This window comes from Myxocyprinus asiaticus, chromosome 23 (genome assembly GCF_019703515.2).
Source record: "Myxocyprinus asiaticus isolate MX2 ecotype Aquarium Trade chromosome 23, UBuf_Myxa_2, whole genome shotgun sequence".
Lineage (NCBI taxonomy): Eukaryota > Metazoa > Chordata > Actinopteri > Cypriniformes > Catostomidae > Myxocyprinus > Myxocyprinus asiaticus.
The window spans coordinates 18,173,010-18,195,972 of NC_059366.1; the positions used below are offsets into that span (position 1 = coordinate 18,173,010).

Genomic DNA, 22,963 nt, shown 5'->3' on the forward strand with positions numbered 1-22,963 from the left:
TGCATATCCATTATAACTTGTCTCCTGGAGTTCTGCATCGTGGGAAAAGCTAGCTGCTACTTTGTCCAGGGTTCAATCGTGATCTTTGTGTCACCAAATAAAAATCCCCTTATGAACCCCAATAAACCTCCTACTGCATAGAACATTAAGAGTATTTGTTCTTTTGGAAAAGTAAATAGTTAAGTAAATGATTTTTACACTAATAGACAGGTATAATATGACAAGCAATGTTTCACAAATAAAATAAGCACAATTTATTAAGACAACACATTTACAATTGAAATGCACCAATATACATATTTCAGATTAAAATTCAGTTTATGACTTTCACGAGTTTCCCAAAATGTTCAGAACACTCTCAAGTGTGCTGACAGAGCCAACATTACACTACTATTACACCATCATTAGGGGTCTACCATAGACACATAGGCTGTGTGATATATAACAACACTGAAATAATACATTATTTTATGAAAAAACATTTCAAAATGAAAGATGGCTAAGGGGCCCTTCCTGTTATTTGCTGACTTCCTCGCACATTTTATGCCTGAGATTTGGCCTCATTTAAATATAGTCAGTCAAGGCACATTTTTGTTTTTCTCGGTGTTCCAAATTTCCACCAGCTTTCCTACATATCCCAAGCCAGATGCACAAGTAAGAGTAATTTAAGCATTAGTTTAGTTGCAGTCAAGTTAAAGCTGATGTTTGTCATTTTTTCTGTTACACTTTCTCCCATCACTGCTACTGTGCTTAAAGTGGCTCTGTAGCACTATTAAAAGATTGCTCTCTTTGTTTGAGTTTCATGACCAGGCCGACACAGAAACAATAGGCTAGTTTGAGATGCCAAACTCCTCGTATTGAAAGTAGATGAGAGCAGGTGGCTGCAGTCAGGGAGGAGTGAAATAAGTTCTGTCAAGTCGGACAGTTCTCACTTCTCGTAGTGGATCAGTGATTCACGTTCATGTGCTTTGTTGCTTAATCTTACTAGCTATCTGTTTGGTCGACGGGTGAGTGTTTGCGATATTAGTTTGAAAACTTTTATAACTTTGCAATTGTGTGTGGTGCTGCTAGTGGTGCAGAAATTATACACTTCACATTTAAGGAACAAAGAAAAGTTTCCCAACCACAAATTAAATAAGCACATCTGTCATGCAAATTATGTACAGTGTTGAGACGATCATAGCATTGATAAAAGGCCAGGGAAAGCTATTACAGAGTTAAGATTACTTATGTAAATCCTGTATGGTATTACAATTTAAATAAAACGAAAGTCATGCAGATCAGAAGACAAACCCATAGTGAGATCAAAACTACATCTACTTTGTTCTTTTGTCACATATTTATTTAACTAGTAAACAACATGGTAAAAGGGTTTCTCTTACTTTTACCCAAATATTATAAATGATTGGCATATGCTGTCATGTTAGTTATCATGTCTATGCAGGATATCCAAAACAATCAATGCTTGGTGTTATATAAGGCTTGCAGTAAAAAAAAATCGATTAAGTACCAAAAGCCATTGACTGTGAGACCCAAAGCCTTTCTTTCCCATACACATCTCACCTCCTTCATGAGGCCAAGAATCTCATATGCATAAAAGGTGTCAAAGATTTGTCACACAAATAAGAATTTGCCAACATCACTTGCAGATTATCATAATTTCACAGCATTTCAGTAGCAGGCATTGTGATAGAGCACTTAAGCACATTTAACAGCACTTTCCAAAATGCTGTACATAAAGAGCACATTGAAACATCCTTAAAATAAATGTAAGGATGTGGGTATGGCCAGAGAATCGTGATCTGATGACATCTACAGGCATTCTGGCAGAGTTCAGAAGCTCATGAGGAGGTCACGCTCCTGCACACTGGTGAGGAAAGACTTCCCAAAAACAAAGGAATGAAGGCCTGCCCGCAGCTTCTCTGCCATCGCCATGATGATGTTCAAGTCCCCCTCCACCGTCAAATCCAAATCAGTTTTTAGATTGCGTAGAGATCTGAAAGGTTTCTTCCCCTTCTGCCTGTAATCAAAAATAATGCTGTGATAAGTACATAAAAAACCTAATCATGCCCTGCAATGATGAACATTGATCATAAACTGTGTTCAGAAGCTTGAAACCCCTCAAACTAATTTACAGTATATTGTTACTCTTTTATTTATGTTTTTGAATTTTGGCCAGACTTCATGCGATGGCAGTTTCTCAGATCTGACAAAAAGTACATATACTGTATATGAATACACAAATATACACAATGTTAAAACCACCCGCCTAATATTGTGTAGGTCCCCCTCGTGCTGCCAAAACAGTGCCAACCCACATCTCAGAATAGCATTCTGAGACGCTCTTCTTCTCACCACAATTGTACAGAGCGTTATCTGAGTTACCGTAGACTTTGTCAGTTCGAACCAGTCTGGCCATTCTCTGTTGACCTCTCTCATCAACAAGGCGTTTCCGTCCACAGAACTGCCCCTCACTGGATTTCTGTAACTGCTGATCTCCTGGGATTTTCACACACAACAGTCTCTAGAATTTACTCAGAATGGTGCCAAAAACAAAAAACATCCAGTGAGCGGCAGTTCTGTGGATGGAAATGCCTTGTTGATGAAAGAGGTCAGCAGAGAATGGCCAGACAGGTTCGAACGGACAAAGTCTATGGTAACTGAGATAACCGCTCTGTAGAAGAAATGCAGAATGCTATTCTGAGATGTGGGTTGGTGCCGTTTTGGCAGCACAAGGGGGACCTACACAATATTAGGCAGGTGGTTTTAATGTTGTGGCTGGTCAGTGTATACTATCAATGAAAATACCATAAGAAAATACACTCACAGAGCCCTTTATTAGGAACACCTGTACACCTACTTGTTCATGCAATTATCTAATCAGCCAATCGTGTGGCAGCACTGCAGTGCATAGAATAATTCAGATACAGGTCAGGAGCTTCAGTTAATGTTCACATCAACCATCAGAATGGGTAAACATGTGATCTCAGTGATTTGGACTCTGGCATGATTGTTGGTGCCAGATGGGCTGGTTTGAGTATTTCTGTAACTGCTGATCTTCTGGGATTTTCACGCACAACAGTCTCTAGAATTTCCTCGGAATGGTGCCAAAAACAAAAAACATCCGGTGAGTGGCAGTTCTGTGGATGGAAATGTCTTGTTGATGAGAGAGGTCAGCAGAGAATGGCCAGACTGGCTAACTCAGATAACCCCTCTTTGCAATTGTAGTGAGCAGAATAGCATCTCAGAATGCACAACACATCGAACCTTGAGGCAGATGGGCTACAACAGCAGAAGACCACGTTGGGCACTTTATTAGGACCATAAAGTTCCTAATACAGTGCTCGGTGAGTGTATATACCATATAATACAATCATACATCATAATATACTATTTGTTCTCAATAATACTGAAAATTGCTGTCATTCAGTACATAATTGATTTATAATTGATTGATAATAGATAATTGATACTTAATTTCAATGTACAAATGGACAGAGAATGCTAACTAATCAGTTTTTATAGTGATTTATACCACAGCTTTATTGAATCTGTGTTTCTGAAAAATGTTCCAAGAGGTTTGTGTACAGCTATGAAGTAGTTCCAGGATGACTGCATTGCAGTTCGATATCGCTTCGCCACGTTCTTTCCAATTTGTTAGTAACAACATTACGACCGCAGGGTGTTCATTCATTTTCACTGATTCAACGGTCCGTCGTTAATTATAACACCCGTACTCGTTAATGCAATGTTTAAAACAGAATATAAAGCAAGCATTACAACTGGGTCTTTCCATATAGCACAGAGCAATATCATACATATCCAATATCTGTTTATTATGTGTCTATCTACAGTATATTGTATATTCAATCTGTAAAATGTGTACATGTTCATGGAATGTACTATATGTGAAGTGTATGGTAAAATGTATCTGTGGCAGTGCTAGATCAGTAATAAGTTGCTGTACATACGTCTCATCCTCAATATATCTGAGCAGTGTCAGGGCCTTTCTGTGCAGCAGGAGAAGGAAGTGGGACAAGTACACACTCCGCAGAGACAGACCTGGTTTCAACAGAAACACCTACGGAAAGACACAAATACAAACATGTTATTAAGGACACAGTAGAAGAAATTGTTATAAAGCTTGGGAGATTCAGAGAATTTGAAAGAGGAGTAGTGCAGGCTTACCTCATCTATGAAGGACTTTACAAGTGTATCTTTGTGCATCACGTCCTGAAATATGTTCCTAAGAAAACCAAGAAAGATTAGTAAGTGGTAAAAAAAAAAAAAAAAAAAAAAAAAAAAGTCCTCTCACATAATTTTTACAGACCTTTATAGGTGGTTTAAATTCTGAAAAAGATGTAAAAGTTGACTACTTTGGCATGTCAAGGGGACTACGTTGTTTTCGTTTGTGTACAAAACACATTGAGCAAAGGATATGGCTAGTGCCCTCAAAGAAAACGTAAAATTTCTCTGTTCCACTTTTCAGCAACTCTGTGATCTTTAAATGGAAAAATATGCCCGCTGAGTGTCATGACAACAGCAAAGTGGCTCTGAGGTGGCCTTTCATTTACATAGAACTAAATTAAAAAAATCAGGCACTAACAAGCATTGCTATTTCCACCTGGAACTGCAGCTCTAGTTTTAACTCAAATCAGTAGTGCTTGTCTGTTTATTAACTGTATTTATGTGGCAAGTAGCCATGTAATAATAGGGATAATGTACAATCAGCTGGTGCTTATCGCAAAATAAACCCCTTCAGGCTGATACAAAAGCCTTCCACTTCACATCAGGGTGTATTTTGCAATAATGACTGCCTGACTGTACATCATCCAGGACACTTCTCGAAAAGAGTAGGGGTGTAACCCCGGTGTCCTGGCCAAATTCCCCCACTGGCCCTTATCAATCATGGCTTCCTAATAATCTCAATCCATTAATTGGCTGTATCACTCTACTCTCCACCAATAGCTGGTGTGTGGTGAGCGTACTGGCGCACTATGGCTGTTGTTGCATCATCCAGGTGGATGCTGCACACTGGTGGTGGTTGAGGAGAGTCCCTTGTTCACTGTGTAAAGCGCTTTGAGTGTAGTGTCAGAAAAGCGCTACATACATGTAACGTTCTTTCATTCATTCATTCATCCCTTACATATTTTTAGAAAAAGCATTGTCTAATGGGCTAAAAGGCCATAAGAGCTTGCTGTACTATCAAAAAGAAAGCAGACAATCATAATACATTGACTAAGATTTTGAGGTAAAAGGTCATACAAGTCAGGGGTGTAGGAATCCTGGGCGTTAATGAGGTTGTCTGGACTGATGTCATCCTCGCTGGCGGCCCTCCAGAGGGCACTGAGCTCAGCCCGCATGTAACACCGCTGATGATATGTGTGCTCATGGCAGGGGGGCATCTGCTTCACCGTGTTAATGTCCACATCGATGTGAGTGGTGGGATACGGGGAGTAGAGCACCTGCCGATAAGGCAACATAAAGCTCCCTGTGGAGTCCTGGGAATAAGAAGAAAAGGACATTTCTAAATCTCCCATCCAGTAAGGAAAATCCCCTGCAGCCATATTCGACCATGGGCACTTTGATGATTATGGACCAAATATTTTATTACCAGGCAGAAAATTCTTTGCAAATGAGCAGTTACATAAGCTTTCTACAGAGGGACGTTGTAGTTACCTTGAGGAGGCCCTGAACAAAGAGGCCTGTGTCATATTTAAACGAGCTGTCAGGGTGACACAGTCGAGAGCACTTTCTCTCCGCAGGAGTGAGGAAGAGACACAGCGTGAGCACGATCTAGTAAAGGAAACATTGTAATTCAACGTATATTTCTGCTCATAAGTGTACATACCTCTTGTAGAATCTGCTTTTTTTTTTAAAGAGGGATCATGAAATGTCACTGTTCTGATGTAGCTATTACATATAATTCTGTTACATAAGAGATATTTCTATATAGCTGTACTCCAAAAGACAAATAACTGCATTTACACAAGTTATTCTTGATTCCTATTAATATCATGTTTTGCTTCCTTAAGCATCAATAACTGTTTATAGCCTTTTGTGATGATTGTGCATGAGTCATTGGCTTGTCCTGGGCAGTAAAGCTGCCCACTGTTCTTAACAAAAAGCCTTTAGGTACTGTATGTTCTTTGGTTTCCTTGCATGATCTGCAGTTTTGAGTTCTCCCCTACAGTGGCTCAGTGATATTCAAATCCAGCTTTGCCAATAAATAAGATAATTTATGAAATTTCAGTGTATCATTATTTATATATAATGGAATACTTTTTCTAAAACAGCTTCGTCTAGGGTAGGGGTTTTTAAACTGGGATCTGGGGGTCCCCAGAGGGTCGCAAGGGGGTCTATGAAAACAACCATAGTTTTTAACAGTAAGAAATAAAAACAAATATCCACCTTTTTCCTGACTTCTCCATGGGCGGCGCCATTACGGTGAGAGACTTCCTCTCGGATGCTCCAGACTTCCGCTTAGTTGTTATTATCAGCTAGACTAACGTTACTGGTGATGGCGAGCAGCGGAGGCTCTGGATGAATATGCGCTGTTATAGGATGTTATAACAAAAAGTGGCTTAAAAACTACTGTAAAATGAATGTCACAACAATAAGCCCCCACAAAAGCTGCCAATGCTGAAACATTTCGAGTCAAACCAGATGTAATAACACACACACAAAACCCCAAAATAAATAAATAATAAACATACATAATTAAACTAAACTATACTCTCCACATCACCTCCCCGAGAGTCCCCCCCAAAAAACTAAATAATTGCCCCATTTTTTAACAAATAAGTCCCTAAACCCCAGCCTTCTACTTACCACTTCCTCAAATGCAGCCACCCTCCCCATTTCCACACACCACTCAGAAAAAGAGGGTGCTCCATTCGACTTTCAGCCCCTTCAAATTATTTGCCTGCCGATCATGAGACTGGTCAAAACCCAATTTTTAATGTGATTATCCCCCAAATTTATGACCACCCCATCACCCAAAATACAGAGTCTGGGACTATGTAAAATTTTGATGCTCAAAACATCACACATACAACTCTGAACTTTCAACCAAAATTCTTGAATCTTAGCACACCCCAAAAAAACATGGATTGTGTCTCCATCTTCTGATTGGCATCGCCAGCAGGTAGGTGTGTCTTTAAGACCGAGCCTATCTAATCTAGAGGGGGTCCAATAGAATCTATGTAAAATCTTAAATTGCATAAGGCGAACTTATGCATCTCTAGATGCAGACTTGACATTTTTTTAGAATCTTAGCCCACACTTCCTCCTCCAACACCAACTTTAAATCTTTCTCCCATAAAGCCACAGCTCCGTCCCCCAGACTCTGAATTAACAGGGAGTAATACACTGATGCCTCATGACCTTTTCCAAAAGCAGTAATCACCTCTCCCAAAGTATCTGCTCACTCCAGATCTCAACACTCCACTCTCCTATAGGTCACCGAGTGAGAAAGACCCCCCTCAATCCATTCTGACAGCAGAAAAGCACCTTTCAATACATAATTTAGGGTTCAGCCATATGCTCGATGCAACATTTAAATAAATGTAATAAACGAATTAAACACTCTGGACACTTTTGTCCATACCGAGTGTAAATGCGGGATAACGGGGTGTGACTTAACTACTCCGGTTAGTTTAATAGAAAGGCTTTGTAATAGCAAAATAGGGGCAAGAACTTCCTGTTCAATACAAAACCAGGGAGGGGCTCGCTCAGGTGGAAGTGACCACAAAACTTTGGGTGATAATCACATAAAAAATTGGGTTCTGACCAGTCTCATGATCGGCAGGCAAATAATTTTAAGGGGTTGAAAGTCGAATGGAGCGCCCTCTTTTTCGGAGTGGTCTGAGACCGAATGCATAATAATAAAACAAAATCTTGGGTAGGCCTAGCCCACCTTTGTCAATTGGCCTATGTAACTTTTAAAAATGTAATCTGGGACATTTTCCATTCCAAATGAAGGACTTCGCTATACTATCAAATTGCTTGAAATAAGAGAGGGGGACATCTACAAGGAGAGATTGTAACAAGTAGTTACATTTTGGAATACAATTCATTTTAATTACATTAACCTTCCCAATCATAGATAAATGTAATGAAGCCCACCTGCCCACATCGCTCAAAAACTTTTTAATTAAAGGGTCAAAATTAACTCTAACTAAATCAGACAAATTTGCTGGAAATAAAATGCCCAAATACTTAATGCCCTGTTTGAGCCACTGGAAGGAGCCTGGCTGGAAAGCCGTTACTGGGCAGTACGCTGTCAGAGCCAAAGCTTCGGATTTAGACCAACTGACTCTGTATTCTGAGAACTTAGAAAAGGAATTAATAATTCTGTGGAGGCAAGGCATAGATCTAGTAGGGTCGGAGACAAATAACAAAATATCATCTGCGTAAAGCAAAAGCTTATGCGCCACACCTCCCGCTACCACCCCTGGAAAATCCCTTCTTATCGCGGCTGCTAATGGTTCCAGGACAAGACAGAACAATAATGGGGAAAGAGGGCAACCCTGCCGGGTGCCCCTATCCAGAGTTAAATAATCTGAAATTAATCTATTTGTTTGTACAGCTGCTACCGGGTGTCTATAAAGTAACTAAATCCATCCAATAAAAGTATTCCCGAATCCGTATATTTCCAAAACCTTAAAAAGATAATCCCATTCTACCATATCAAACGCCTTTTCAGCGTCAAGTGAGATGGCTGTGATTGGAGTCTGATCATTCGCCACTGACCACATGATATTGATGAAATGCCTAATATTATCAGAAGAGCTATGACCCCGAATAAACCCCACCTGATCTATATGTATAAGAGATGTCATAACTTTACTTAATCGGTTAGCCAGAATCTTTGACCATATTTTAATGTCTAGCTGGATCAGGGAAATTGGACGATAACTCTTACACTCACTTGGATCTTTGTCTTTTTTAAGAATCATACTGATCTGGGCTTGTGTCATGGTTGGCGGAAGGTTTCCATTCTTTAATGATTCCATATAAACTTCTAGCAAAAGTGGAGCCAGCTCTGAAGCATAAGATCTAAAAAACTTGGCAGCAAAGCCATCCAGTCCCGGATAATTACCTCGCTAAGCTCCTCCAAGGTTATCTCAGAATCAAGAGAATTTTTTGCTCCGTCGTCAGTTTAGGGAGTTCTAATGGTTCCACAAAATTTCTAATATCTTCATCAGTAGACAAGGACGTGGAACTATAGAGATAAAGATAGAATTCTTTAAAAGCATTATTAATATCACTGGCCGAGGTAAATATTTCACCACCAGCAGATTTCACTGAGGGAATGGTAAAAAGACAAAGACTCTCTCTGCTTTATAAATCTAGCCAAAAGCTTCCCTGCTTTGTCCCCTGACTCAAAGTATGATTGTCTTGCCCTGAATAGCCAAAACTCCACCTTCCGCAACACAATAGTATTATATCTGTATTTCAATCAGGTAAATTCTCTGAGGCCATCAAACGACATTCGGCGCTTCAGCTCTGCCTCGGCACTTTTAATATTTCCTTGCAACTCCACGAGTTCTCGTGCTTTGAATTTTTTGATGAATGAGGCATACTGTATGATCCGACCCATAAGAACCGCCTTAAGTTGATGTGCATGCCCCCCACCCCGAACTGATGTCACTTTGCTTAAATTAGTTCACATATACTATATAGTCTAGTCAAAAAAGAGTTAATAATGTTGACATATTATAAAGATGTATAATTTGTCAACATTATGAACAATTTTGAACAGCACACTATAAGGTAAATGTGAACTAATTTAAGCAAAGTAAAGTTAAACCCATGGGTGGGGTCAATGAGCATCAACAGGTTAAGTGCCTCCCAAGCCACGCCCACAGAGGATACTGAGGACCAGTTGGTCTCCATATAAACATTGATTTCAGCCTTTAACATTTGTTGGAAATCAGGATTTTGCAAAAGTGATACATTAAAGCGCCAACTATATGATTCTTTTCCTCTGTATGTGGCAACACCTCTAAACTCACAAGGGCGTGATCTGAGACTAAGATGTTTCCAATTGAGCAGTCAACAACAGATGAAATGAGGGATTTAGAAATCAAGAAGAAATCTATTCTAGAATAAATCTTATGGACTGATGAAAAAAATATATAGTCCCTCCCAGATGGGTTCAAAAGTCTCCAAATATCTGTAAGACCAAGATTATACACATCCTGTGAAACGTCAATGTTGCTCTAGGGGGCTTACACACTTTTGCTTCACTATGATCAAGGACTGAGTCCATCAAATGATTAAAGTCTCCTCCCATTATTATATCATGAGGGGTGCCAGCGGCTTGCAACATCCCTTCAAGATCTATAAAAATGCCCTGATCATCAGCGTTAGGTGTGTAAATTTTAGCCAAAATCAACCTTTGCCCCTGAATTTCTGCTAAAACAATAATGACTCTTCCTAATTTATCTTTAATCTGTTTGAGACATTTGAATTGTAGATGTTTATTTATCAATATAATGACTCCCCTGCTCTTACTTGAGCCAGCACTTAAGAAAACATGTCCACCCCATATCTTCCCAAATTTTTCAGCTTCCTGCGGGGATAGATGCGTTTCTTGAAGAAACAAAATTTCATATTTCTTACGCTTAAGAAAAGAAATAACTTTCCTTCTTTTTATGGGGTGCCCCAACCCATTCACATTCCACATGGAGAGAGACAATCCACTCATATTAACATTTGACATTTTGGTATATTAGAAAAAATTGATTGTGTGTCAAAAACAAGATTATAAAGACCAAATTCCCCATTAGTGCAACAATCAAACCCCGAAATTCCCCCCGAAAAAAACAAACAGATAAAAGAAAAACATGCGCATTAACCCCGTGCACAATAGCGCCAACTGGCATCCATCCCTCTAAACTCAAAAAGTCCATGTACGCCTACGAGAGTCCCTGCGACAACTCTGCTGTCGGATTGCTCAAGTCCGGTGCTTCTGTACAAATTTTGTGAGGCAAAATTACATAACAGAAAATACTTTAAAACAAACTCCAGCCAATAGGCAGAATAAACACTAATAAAGTGTACATTCATTCACAGAACTGTCTCGAAGGTGTCTTCCTCCACAAAACAAGCTCCAGTCTCTAGCCGTTCAGTTCTTCAGGCAGTCAAACGAGTGTTCAGTGAGCCGGCTGTTCCTGAGTGCAGCAGATGACTTAATCCTTCCAATATCCTGCAAAAAATATTCCACAAAACAATTGTCCCGAAGGAGTGTTATTCCACAAAACAAGCTCCAGCCGCAAGGCGGAACCAGCACAAAAAGAAACAAAACAGGCGTCCCGGTTCCTCGGACAGTCAAGTGTATATTTAACGAGTCAAGTTCACTTGGAGTCCACATAAGAAACACACTATGAATTCCTCAGTCCATCAACTTTATAAAAGACATCGCTTGTTGTGGGCATGTAGATATTTTGCGGCCATTCTTAGTATCCATTCTCAATCTGGCCGGGAACTTCAGTGTAAAAGCGAGTGTTATTCCACAAAGCAAATTTCAGCCGCTAGGCAGAACCAACACAAACAGAAACAAAAAATGGTGCCCAGCTTCTTCGGACAGCCAAATGTATGTACAGCGAGACACTTGTGGGCCACATGAGAAACACCAAATGGTTTACTCACCTATTGTTTCTATGAAGGACAGTGCTTGCTTGGGACATGTAAATACTTTGCGGCCATCCTTAGTATCTATTCTCAGTTTGGCCGGAAACATCAGTGCAAAAGCGATCTTCCGTTGATGTAAGAGTTTCTTGCACTCCTTGAATCAATCATGTTTCTCTCTTGTCGAATTTGCAAAGTCCGGGAACAAGAAAATGTTGTGATTCTTCCAAGAAAGCTTTCCTTTGCTCCTCGCGTAACACAAGATCTTTATCGGATGATCTCAGAAATTTGACCAGAATTGATCGGAGCCTGTCTCCCTCAGCGGATCTGCAAGCCGGGACTCTGTGAGCTCGCTCCATTTCCAGCTTGTGGCCTGTTATGTCGAGCAGACTCGGGAAGAGCTCGTCTAGGAATTTCACCATATCTCTGCCATCTTCATGCTCAGGAATTCAAAAGATTTGGACGTTATTTCGCCGGCTACAATTCTCAAGGTCTTCCAGTTTTTCCAAAATGCGTTCCACGTCTATCTTGGTCGCTAGTGGATTAGCAGCTAATTCCCTCTTCGATGACTCTAGATAATCGATCCATCTCTCGACCTCCGACAATCTTGTAACCAACTCGATTGACGTATTACAGTGAGAACTTCTAAGTCAGCAACAACTTTCGTCAGCATCACAGACATGCTCGCCAGTTGACGCTGGATTTCTCCTGCCGCACCGTTCAAACCGAGTCCCTGGTCTGTGGGCCTGTCAGAGGTTTCAGCTTGAGCACGTAAGTGTCTTTTAATATCTCCAGAGCCCGAGGATTTTGAATTCTTTGCCACGTTGACTTCAAAGAACAGATATGTAGCAGGGTGTATCGAATCTCACCGGATTATTACATAAAAATAATTCAAAACTAGCAAAGTGCGCAGAGCTCGCCGTTTACACGTCCGCTCTTCGCATGCCGTCATGTGACTCCCCCTTGTTGTTGTTTTTTTATTTATCATAATTTTAACATATATCATGTGTCGCACGAGTGTATGTGAATGAGGTACAGACAGAGTTGTTGTCGGCAGAGTGCGTGAGAAGTCGGCACTTGTTAATGCAGAAATAATGTTATAAATCAGAAGATTTTTTAAATGGAACCTATGTCTTCTTTTTCAAACCTTAATAAAGCATCCGATCAGATTTCTAGATTCCCTAAATGTCCATGTGGCAGTGGGGGCGTGGTCGAGCATCCGTCCGGAGAGAGAGAAAGTGGTAAGGGCGCTTGCACCTGAGCTAGATTATGTGTAACACCTGTCTCTAATTCTAGTGAGCATGGGGAGAGCAGCATATAAGCAGCCACGCCACCAGCAGAGAGAGAGAGAGAGAGAGAGAGAGAGAGAGAGAGAGAGAGTCTGGCACGAGGAAGGCCACGGTGCTTCTGAAGCTGCTACGTTTAAGCTGTTATGTTTGTGAAGCTGATGTGTTTAAGTTACTAGTGCCTGTGAAGCTAATGAGTTTAAGTCTATGTGCCTGTGAAGCTGACGAGTTTGTGAAGTTGTAAAGCATTGAAGTGGCCGATTAAAAGTCCTACCTGAGCCTGGAAAAACCTGCTTCCCTGTGTTCTCCTTTCCTTCTGTTTGTGAGCTGTTACACTGGTGCTGAAACCCGGGATCTTGAAGTACGCCCCATGGAGTCCTCCAAGTTGGCAGAGATCCTCAAATCCCTTGCTGGCTTACACCAGTCCCACCAACAATCCCTGCTTGAGCTCCGGCAAGATCAAGATCGCCAGTTCTTCGAGATCCTTCGGGCTCATGCAGAGGACTGGCATGTGATCCAGAGCCTTCTCAGCCAGAAGAGAGCCCCGGCCACCTCCCCGGACAACCACAGCCCCATACCCCTGCCCACGCTTCTGAAGATGGGGCCCGAGGATGACCCTGAAGCCTTCCTCAACTTATTCGAGCGGACAGCTGAGATATGGAGCTGGCTGCGTGATCAGTGGGTGGCCAGGCTCCTCCCATTGCTGTCCGGGAAAGCCCAGCTCACAGCACAACAACTGCCTGCGGTGAACCTCCTGGCATATGAGGACCTGAAGAAGACCGCAGTCTGGAGCAGCATTGCCAGCTCTTCCGATGAATTTGGAGATGACCGGCCGCCCGTTTGCCTTCACCCAATGGCTCCTAGATGCCTGCCGGAGATGGCTGCTGGCGGGGGATAGCAACATCGAGGGAATAATTGACCAGGTGGTACTGGAGCAGCTCGTCCATCGGCTATTGCGAGGAATGGTGGAATGGGTCCAGTGCCACCGCCCGGCATCGCTGGAGGAGGCTGTTCGATTGGCGGAGGACCATATGGCGGCGTACCAGAGGGCGGAAGAGCCCTCCCCCACTCTCTCTTCCCTTCCCCTGTATTTTCCCCATTCTCTTCTCCCTCCCCTCTTCTCTCTCACTCTGTTCTCTCCCCAGAGCCCGTTCCTGCCCCGCGGAGGCGAGGAGTCCCATCACCGAAGCCAGTTCCCTGCGCACAGGATGTTGCACCGCCCACAGCAGCGACAGTGCCCAGCTGCTCTCCCCCTCAGGTGGAAGTGACCGCCGACGCAGGTGCGGGCGTGGCGCCTGGGCCGGTCTGCTGGAGTTGTGGGGATCTGGGACACTTCCGGGATCAATGCCCTGTGATGGAGCTGGGAACAGTGGTCCGGATCCCCGACACTCTGCAGGCTGCCCCCGATTGGGCCGGAGTGTACCGGATACCGGTAAGTGTCAAGGGGGGTACTCACCAAGCATTGGTGGACACAGGTTGTAATCAAACCACTATCCACCAATGCTTGGTTCAACGTGAGGCTTTGGGCACAGCTAAAACAGTGAGGGTGAAGTGTGTGCATGGGGATATTCACAGCTACCCTGTGGTGACCCTTGTGATTAAATTTCGGGGAACAAAACATAGAGTGGAGGCCGCGGTTAGTTCCCGCCTCACCCATCCGCTGATTTTGGGGACAAATTGGCCTGAACTTAGAAATGTATTAAAGGGAAAATGCACGGATGGGTCCTGCACTAAAGCAATGAGATGTGAGATGTGCGACGCTCTGGCGGGGGAGGCGGAGCCAGGGCCGTCTTCGTCTGCTCCACGTCAGGATGATGTGTATTGGGGGCTGCAGCCCCTCCCATCCTCGGGGGATTTCCCGAAGGGGATTTCCCTTTGGAGCAGTTGCGAGATGAAACCCTCAAGCACGCCTTTGACCAAGTGAGAGTGATCGGTGGTCAACAACTCCAGCCGGGTGTCACCCTTTCATATCCCTATTTCGCAATTATAAACGAGCGGTTGTATAGAGTGATGCAGGACGCTCAAACAAAGGAAGATACAACCCAGCTCTTAATACCACGGAGCCATCGGGAAATGGTGTTCCAGGCGGCTCATTATAATCTCATGGCGGGTCAGGGGATAAGAAAAACACTGAACCGCCTAATAGCCCATTTTTATTGGACAGGCATTGGCGGCGATGTCCGCAGGTGGTGTGCGGCATACCGCAAATGCCAGCTGGTAAATCCACCGGCCACCCCAAAAGCGCCATTGCGCCCTCTTCCGCTGATCGAGGTCCCCTTTGAGAGAATTGGAATGGACCTCGTCGGGCCATTAGAGCGGTCAGCATGCGGACATTGCTTTGTATTGGTCCTAGTGGACTATGCAAGGTGATATCCAGAAGCAGTGCCTCTGAGCAACATCTCAGCACGCAGTGTTACGGAGGAACTCTTCAAAATATTCTCCCAGGTGGGGATTCCGAAAGAAATCCTCACCAATCAGGGCACAACCTTTATGTCACAGACACTACGCGAGCTTTACGAATTATTGGGCATTAAATCAATCCGCACCAGCGTTTACCATCCACAAACAGATGACCTGGTGGAGCGATTTAATAAAACCCTTAAAAATATGATTCGTAAGTTCGAGCACGAGGATGCTAGAAATTGGGACAAATGGCTCGATCTCCTGTTATTCGCAGTACGAGAGGTCCCACAAGCCTCCACGGGATTTTCCCCATTCGAGCTGCTATTTGGGCGGCACCCGCGTGGCATGCTTGATGTTATGCACAAAGCTTGGGAGGAGGGACCTTCAAACAGTAAGAATGAAATTCAATACGTTCTTGATCTTAGAGCAAAACTCCACACTTTGGGGCAAATAACTCAGGAGAATTTGCTCCAAGCTCAAGAACGACAGAGCCGACTGTATGACAGGGGAACTCGGCTGCGGGAATTTGCACCAGGAGATAAGGTACTCGTATTACTTCCCACATCGAGCTCCAAATTACTCGCCAAGTGGCAAGGACCCTTTGAGGTCACACGATGAGTGGGGGATCTCGATTATGAGGTAAAGCGGACCGATAGAGGGGGCGCATGTCAAATATATCACCTCAACCTCCTGAAATTGTGGAGGGAGGCGGTCCCTGTGACATTGGCTACGGTAGTCCCGGAGAGGTTGGAGCTCGGGCCAGAGGTGAATACAAAACACAATCATTTCACCCCGGTCACTTGCGGAGACCACCTCTCACCGTATCAACTCGCAGAGGTTGCCAAGTTGCAAAAGGAGTTTGCAGAGGTGTTTTCCCCTCTACTGGGTCAAACAAACCTCATACCGCACCACATCGAGACCGAGCTGGGGATGGTGGTACGTAGCCATCCCTACCGATTGCCCGAGCACAAAAAGAAAATTGTCCGGGAAGAATTGGATGCAATGCTTGATATGGGGGTATTAGAGGAATCCCACAGCGACTGATCCAGCCCAGTTGTTCAAGTTCCTTAGAGTGACGGGTCTGTACGGTTCTGTGTGGATTATAGAAAAGTCAACACGGTGTCTAAATTTTATGCATACCCAATGCCTCGCATTGATGAGTTGCTTGATCGGTTGGGCACTGCTTGATTTTATTCGACACTGGATTTGACAAAGGGTTATTGGCAGATCCCCTTGACACCAATTTCCCGTGAAAAAACAGCCTTCTCCACGCTGTTTGGATTACACCAATTTGTGACGCTTCTGTTCGGTTTGTTTGGAGCCCCGGCTACGTTTCAGCGTCTCATGGACCGAATCCTCACACCGCATTCGGCTTACGCCGCTGCCTACTTAGATGACATCATCGTTTACAGCAATGATTGGCAGCGGCACATGCAGCATCTGAGGGCAGTTCTGAGATTGCTGAGACGAGCGGGACTCACAGCAAACCCCAAGAAGTGCGCGATTGGGCAGGTGGAGGTACAGTATCTGGGGTTTCACTTGGGCCACAGGCAGGTGCGTCCCCAAATTGACAAAACTGCGGCAACTGCGACCTGCCCGAGGCCCAAGACCAAAAAGTGGGTGAGACAGTTCCTGGGGCTGGCTGGCTATTATAGGAGATTCGTGCCTAATTATTCAGATGTCACCAGCCTGCTGACTGATCTCACTAAAAAGGGAGCTCCAGACCCGGTCCAGTGGACGGAGCAGTGTCAACAGGCATTCATGCAGGTTAAAGCCGCACTTTGCGGGGGGGCGCTTTTACATTCACCTGATTTCTCTCTCCCTTTTGTCTTGCAGACAGACGCTTCAGACAGAGGGCTGGGGGCCATACTCTCACAGGTGGTGGAGGGGGAGCAGCGCCCGGTGCTGTAAATTAGCCGGAAGCTCTAGCTGAGAGAGACTAAGTACAGCACCGTTGGGAAGGAGTGTCTTGCCATCAAGTGGGCGGTCCTCACTCTCCGGTACTACCTGTTGGGATGGGCCTTCACCCTCTGCTCGGATCACCCCCCACTCCAATGGCTCCACCGCATGAAGGATACCAATGCGCGGATCACCCGTTGGTATCTGGCTCTTCAGCCATTTAAGTTCAAGGTGGTCCACAGACCGGGAGCACAGATGGCTATCACCGACTTCCTTTCCAGAACTCGGGGGGTAGTGGTAGACAGGCCGGATGTCTCCCCGACCTGAGTCGGACAGTGGGGATATGTGGCAGTGGGGGCGTGGTCGAGCATCCGTCCGGAGAGAGAGAAAGCGGTAAGGGCGCTTGCACCTGAGCTAGATTATGTGTAACACCTGTCTCTAATTCCAGTGAGCATGGGAAGAGCTGCAATTAAGCAGCCACGCCACCAGCAGAGAGAGAGAGATAGTTTGGCACAAGGAAGGCCACGGTGCTCCTGAAGCTGCTACGTTTAATCTGTTATGCCTGTGAAGCTAAAGAGTTTAAGTCTACGTGCCTGTGAAGCTGAAGAGTTTGTGAAGTTGTAAAGCATTGAAGTGGCCGATTAAAAGTCCTACCTGAGCCTGGAAAAACCTGCTTCCCTGTGTTCTCCTTCCCTTCTGTTTGTGAGCTGTTTCATATTGAAGTGCACAACAAGAAACGCAATGAAATCTAGTGCATCATATTCGTGGATTCTCTCTCTGTGTGCTGTATGTCTGTGTCTCTCTCTCTTTCACACACACACACATACAAGGTGCGTGCAGCGAGCGCTAGAGTCCAGTAACTTTACCATGCAAATATATCTGTGATTGTGTTCTCATCTATTTGGGATTGCCATCGAAACCTAATGTCCATACGCTGACATTAGTGAGAAAGTGATTTACGTTAAGTAAATACAGACTGTTCTTCCAGTTTTGACTGTTGTTAGTGATATTATACTGCTTGGTAATGGGAATAAGTTGTGAAGCGGACGTCTGTTGCATCCGCATTGGAAGAACGCGCTTAGCATAATGGGTAATTTCGCTGCCTGCGAAAAAGATGGATACTGTACATGTATTCTCATTTATTTCTAAGTGTTTATTTATCCTCCCTTGCAACGTACATACATACTTTCCAGAATAGTTTGTACCTGTGTTGTATCTTTCTAGGGAGTTTCTCCTGACCATGGTCACCTTTAACTTGTTCACTGGGGATTGTTAAGAATACTGTAAATCAATATTCTCTGTAAAGCTGCTTTGGAATAATATATATTGACTTGACTTTCACTTCAACATTCTGGTGCTGAAGTGACTTTCACTTTCACTTTCAGCCACCTACTGGTTGGGACTGGTCAATGGTGGAGATTGATAGGTAAAAAAGGACTTGATCCGTTTCTCACCCACACCAATTTTGCAAACATGCTGTCTTTATAATATCCTGCTTACTATTTTTTTTTTTTTTTTTTTACACAGTATAAATTACATTTTATGAATAAAAATATACCCTAGGCAGTACTAAATAAATCAGTTCTAGGCAGTAATAAATAAAAAAAAATAAAAAAAATAATATATATATATATATATATATATATATATAATTTTTTTTATGATCTCTCTTTTAATTTTTGTTTTTTATGTTAAAAATCTTACAGATTCTGAAAGGGTTATGTAAATGTATGAGCACAACTGTAAATATACTGTAAATCGACGTGAAGTGAATGTCCATATAGGAATGTGTACCTTATTGACTTTCTCGGGATTGCTGCCAACCACCATGGAACAGCCGCAAGTCTGAAGATGAGAGCTGATTGCCCTATGTAAGAGAAGATTAACACATCACAACCTGTCTGGAGAACTCTGCTCCAAACAGCAAAATAGATCATTCAGACCACTGGCTTTACCAAGGGACACAATATGTCTTACTTGTGCAAAAAGTCTTCATGACAGCTGTCTCCTATATCATCATCATTCAGCACAGTGTCCTTTATCTGTAACAAGAAAAATTCTGTCTATATGTGGGTCAATGAGAGAGCGAGAGAGTAAGAGAAAAACTCTTGTAACGTTACTGGGAGCCAGTTATGCATCTGTTGCAGCAAAATGCACACCAGAATTGCACACCCACAGAAACAAGCCACTGCTTTGATCACCATATTCTCTATTGTATTTCTTGTTGAATGTTTATTTTATTTTTGTATTCTCTGCATTTATTATGTACTCTATTTCGCTGTACATTTACCTATTTTATAATATTATTGTTTATTTTTATGTTTTATCGTATATTGTTATTTTTTATTAGCATCACTGTCAAAACACAGTTCACTTTTTGTATTAGTAATGACACTTTGGCGATACTGTATGTAAAACAATCATGCCAATAAAGTACTTTGAAATTGAAACTGAAAACTGTTAGATATGCGCCGACATTGAGCTTTTAGTGCGAATGGGATCTAGAAATTCTGTCTACACTGTTTCTGTGACTAAAACACAGCAATAAGCCCCCCCTAAATAATATTTTTTTTGAAACACTTACATCCACCTCTTCTGGAACACTGTGTTTCTTCATGGAGGTGAGAAGCTCCATTATGGGAACAATCTCAGATGACAAAACAGAGATTATGTTGTAACCCTACAAGATTAACAGAACACAAACACAGATTACAAAAACAAACAAATAACAACTGGATTAACAGTAAGAGGCACAACTCTGTGCAAAGACCTTCTGCATGCAGATGCGTCCCTTGCGGATGATGTGTTTAAGTCTCTCCACACACACGCTGTGCAGAGGCAGGTAGAAGCTTAGCTCTGACTGCGGCAGAATGATTGACAGTGCACAAGTGTTTTTGTCGCCCTTGAGTTCCCCATCGAAGATCAGCGAGACAATGATGACTCCCTTTTCTGCTAAAACAAAGAACTTCACATCCACTGCACCACTCTCCGCGCTCCGCAAAATCTCACCATTCAGCGTGTGATTGGCCAGAAACGTGACTTCACCATCACAGAGCAGCGACAACCCCTGGCCTTTCGGGGCCCAGATGTGTCGTACACGGGGGCCCAGGATGTTGTCCCAGTAGGCGAAGGTTGCAGCCAGCACCGGACACCAGTCCTCAACCAGAACTTCAGTCTTAGCCACGGCTGGTGACTGGGGAGGACAAGCTGCAGACATGATGCCCACACACACTAATACAGTAACACTACTGTCAGTCTCACAATGCAGAGCTCAGCAGTACCAAGCAGATTGCAACATCTCTCTGCTGTTGCACTACACCCATACAATCTGTTTGAGAAGGAGAGAAAATAAAGTGGAGCACAAAGGAGAGTGGAGACAGAGATTTGATATTCAAGCCAGACAAGTGACATTAAACCAAAATAGCATCATAGACAGAGACTAGAATTACATTGTTGATTTCCAACATACTTATATGTGTTTGTCAATGGTTTAAGAAGATACATATTTCGACTTAATGTACCATAGGCATTCATACACATTCCTAGACCAAAAATAAACAAACAAACAAACAAACAAACATTTTCAGTCACGAGGAATGAGCTTTTCGACCTCTGATAATTCAAATGTAAGTGTATACCCGGCTAGAGCTGTCATGCAGTATAGCTTCCCACATCGAGCTAATGTCAATCAATCATTACACAGCGATTTCCCTTCCCTAACACCTATCTGCGGTGCCTTAAAAAATCTTAATAAATTTGATTACGTTTACTAGTGTGTGAAACATAAATAACATTACCTGTTTAAGCTAAAAACAACACAGCAGATCCGTCAACCCTTAACCCTTTTCCTGGTTTTCTGTTGACATTAGGCTGCGAAGAAGCGCGTTGCTGAAGCACAGGGCAGAACAGCGCCCTCTGGAGGAAGAGGAGGACGTGTAACTCGAGGGGAAATTAAAGGGGTAGTTCACCCAAAAATCATTTACTCATCCTCATGCCATCCCAGAAATCTATGACTTTCTTTCTTCTGCAGAACACAAGAAAAGGTTTTTAGAAGAATATTTTAGCCCTGTAGGTCCATATTTTGCAAGTGAATGGTGGCCAGAACTTTGAATCTCCAAAAATCTCATAAAGTCAGCATAAAAGTAACACATGGCTATGTTCACACAGTCGTCAGTCAGTGTTTGGCATTGACAAATGCATTTGCTTACAGGTGTGAGTCTTGAAATGTCATGTTCATACAGCTTACAGTAGTGGCTTGAATACTGTCTGTGTGAACGAATGAACAACCGAAGTCAAGCCCGTATTCTAATGCCTGTAACCGTAGTGACTAAAGTAAATATAAAAGATGACAATGTCCGTATTAAATATACAAGCCCAGTTGAAGTGCGAGTTCATCCATCAGATCATAATTAACAGACAGCGGCTTTGAATGCTTTTCCACGAGCAGCTCCGGTGGAAGATAGCTGGATCTTCGGCTAACACACAGCTCATTTCTCCATCTCTGTGAGTTAAAGAAACCCCTCATGATTAACATGAGATGCATGTGTAGTGCAGAGTGGCTCTCACATTATATGACGTGACTGTTCACACAGCACAGGTTTTCCTGAAAATGCAGCTGTGAGTCCTGAAACTTTGCTGGTGTCAATTCGGTTATAGAATGCGGTTGTCAATCATGTAGATAACCAAAATGTGTGTGAATATATGTATTAAGCACTCAAATACAGGACTCAAGACAATAAACTGTATTCTGCTGCTGTGTGAACGTGGCCCATAAGACTCCAGTGGTTAAATGTCTTCAGAAGTGATATTATAGGTGTGCAGAGCGGACTGTGAAGAAAGTTCGGCCCGGGATTTTACATAGAAACTGGCCCAAAAGTTGTGAAAGGGGGGTCCCGGTTCTCCCAATGGCCAGTCCGCCACTGTAGGTGTGGGTGATAAACAGATCAATATTTAAGTCCTTTTTTTAAATCTCCACTTTCACCTCCACATTCTTTTGTTTTTTGGCGATTCGCATTCTTCGTGCATATCGCCACCTACTGGTGGGGTCTGGTCAAAGGTGGATTTAGAGTCATATGGATAACTTTTATGCTTACTTTATGTCCTTTTGAAGATTCAAAGTTCTGGCCAACATTCACTTGCATTGTATGGACCGACAGAGCTGAGATATTTTTCTAAAAATCTTCATTTGTGTTCTGCAGTAAATGTAAATGATGAGAGAATTTTCATTTTTGGGTAAATTGTCCCTTTAATAACCTTAGGTTTGTCACTTTGCCAAACCATCACTTTTGGCTGTGAACTGTATTGAGGAAGATATCACTTCTATATTATTGCTTTGAACTGTGTTCCAGATCATTTTGCTTTTATGCTATATTTATTATATTGATTTTTTTTATTTTTTATTTCATGTTCTGATGCTACAACAGTTATTGCTATATGCTTCAATATAAACATTATACCTCTTTAACTGTTTCTTATCTGATTGGCAGAATACAATTTGGTAGCAGATTAAAAGTATTAAAAGTAAACTGTCCCTAACTGCTTTAGGAAGCCATTGTGCTGGTTGGATCTGTTGAACTGTACCTGGAACGGAAAGTAGGAGGTAAAAGCATCCTCACAACATTACAGATTTTTACATTAAAACTGATTGGTTGAGGTCAGTAATTTTTTTATTAAGGTGTCAGACTGAAATAAAAAGTGCAAGAATTATTAAGAATTATTATTTTATCAAGAATTAGTTA

The 22,963-nt window shown here is 42.7% G+C and overlaps 1 protein-coding gene across 1 annotated transcript; it reads right to left on the minus strand.

Moving 5' to 3' along the window:
* Nucleotides 1–230: 230 nt before the first annotated feature.
* Nucleotides 231–21,145, minus strand: c9orf72 (C9orf72-SMCR8 complex subunit). Its single transcript, XM_051652190.1, has 10 exons — nucleotides 21,023–21,145; nucleotides 19,996–20,553; nucleotides 19,810–19,905; nucleotides 19,203–19,267; nucleotides 19,020–19,092; nucleotides 5,680–5,796; nucleotides 5,266–5,501; nucleotides 4,189–4,246; nucleotides 3,972–4,081; nucleotides 231–2,020 (listed from the first exon to the last, which is right to left on the minus strand). Exons 2-10 carry the CDS (start codon nucleotides 20,440–20,442, stop codon nucleotides 1,834–1,836), a joined length of 1,389 nt encoding a protein of 462 aa, XP_051508150.1. The 5' UTR covers nucleotides 20,443–20,553; nucleotides 21,023–21,145; the 3' UTR covers nucleotides 231–1,833.
* Between the last annotated feature and the right edge of the window lie 1,818 nt (nucleotides 21,146–22,963).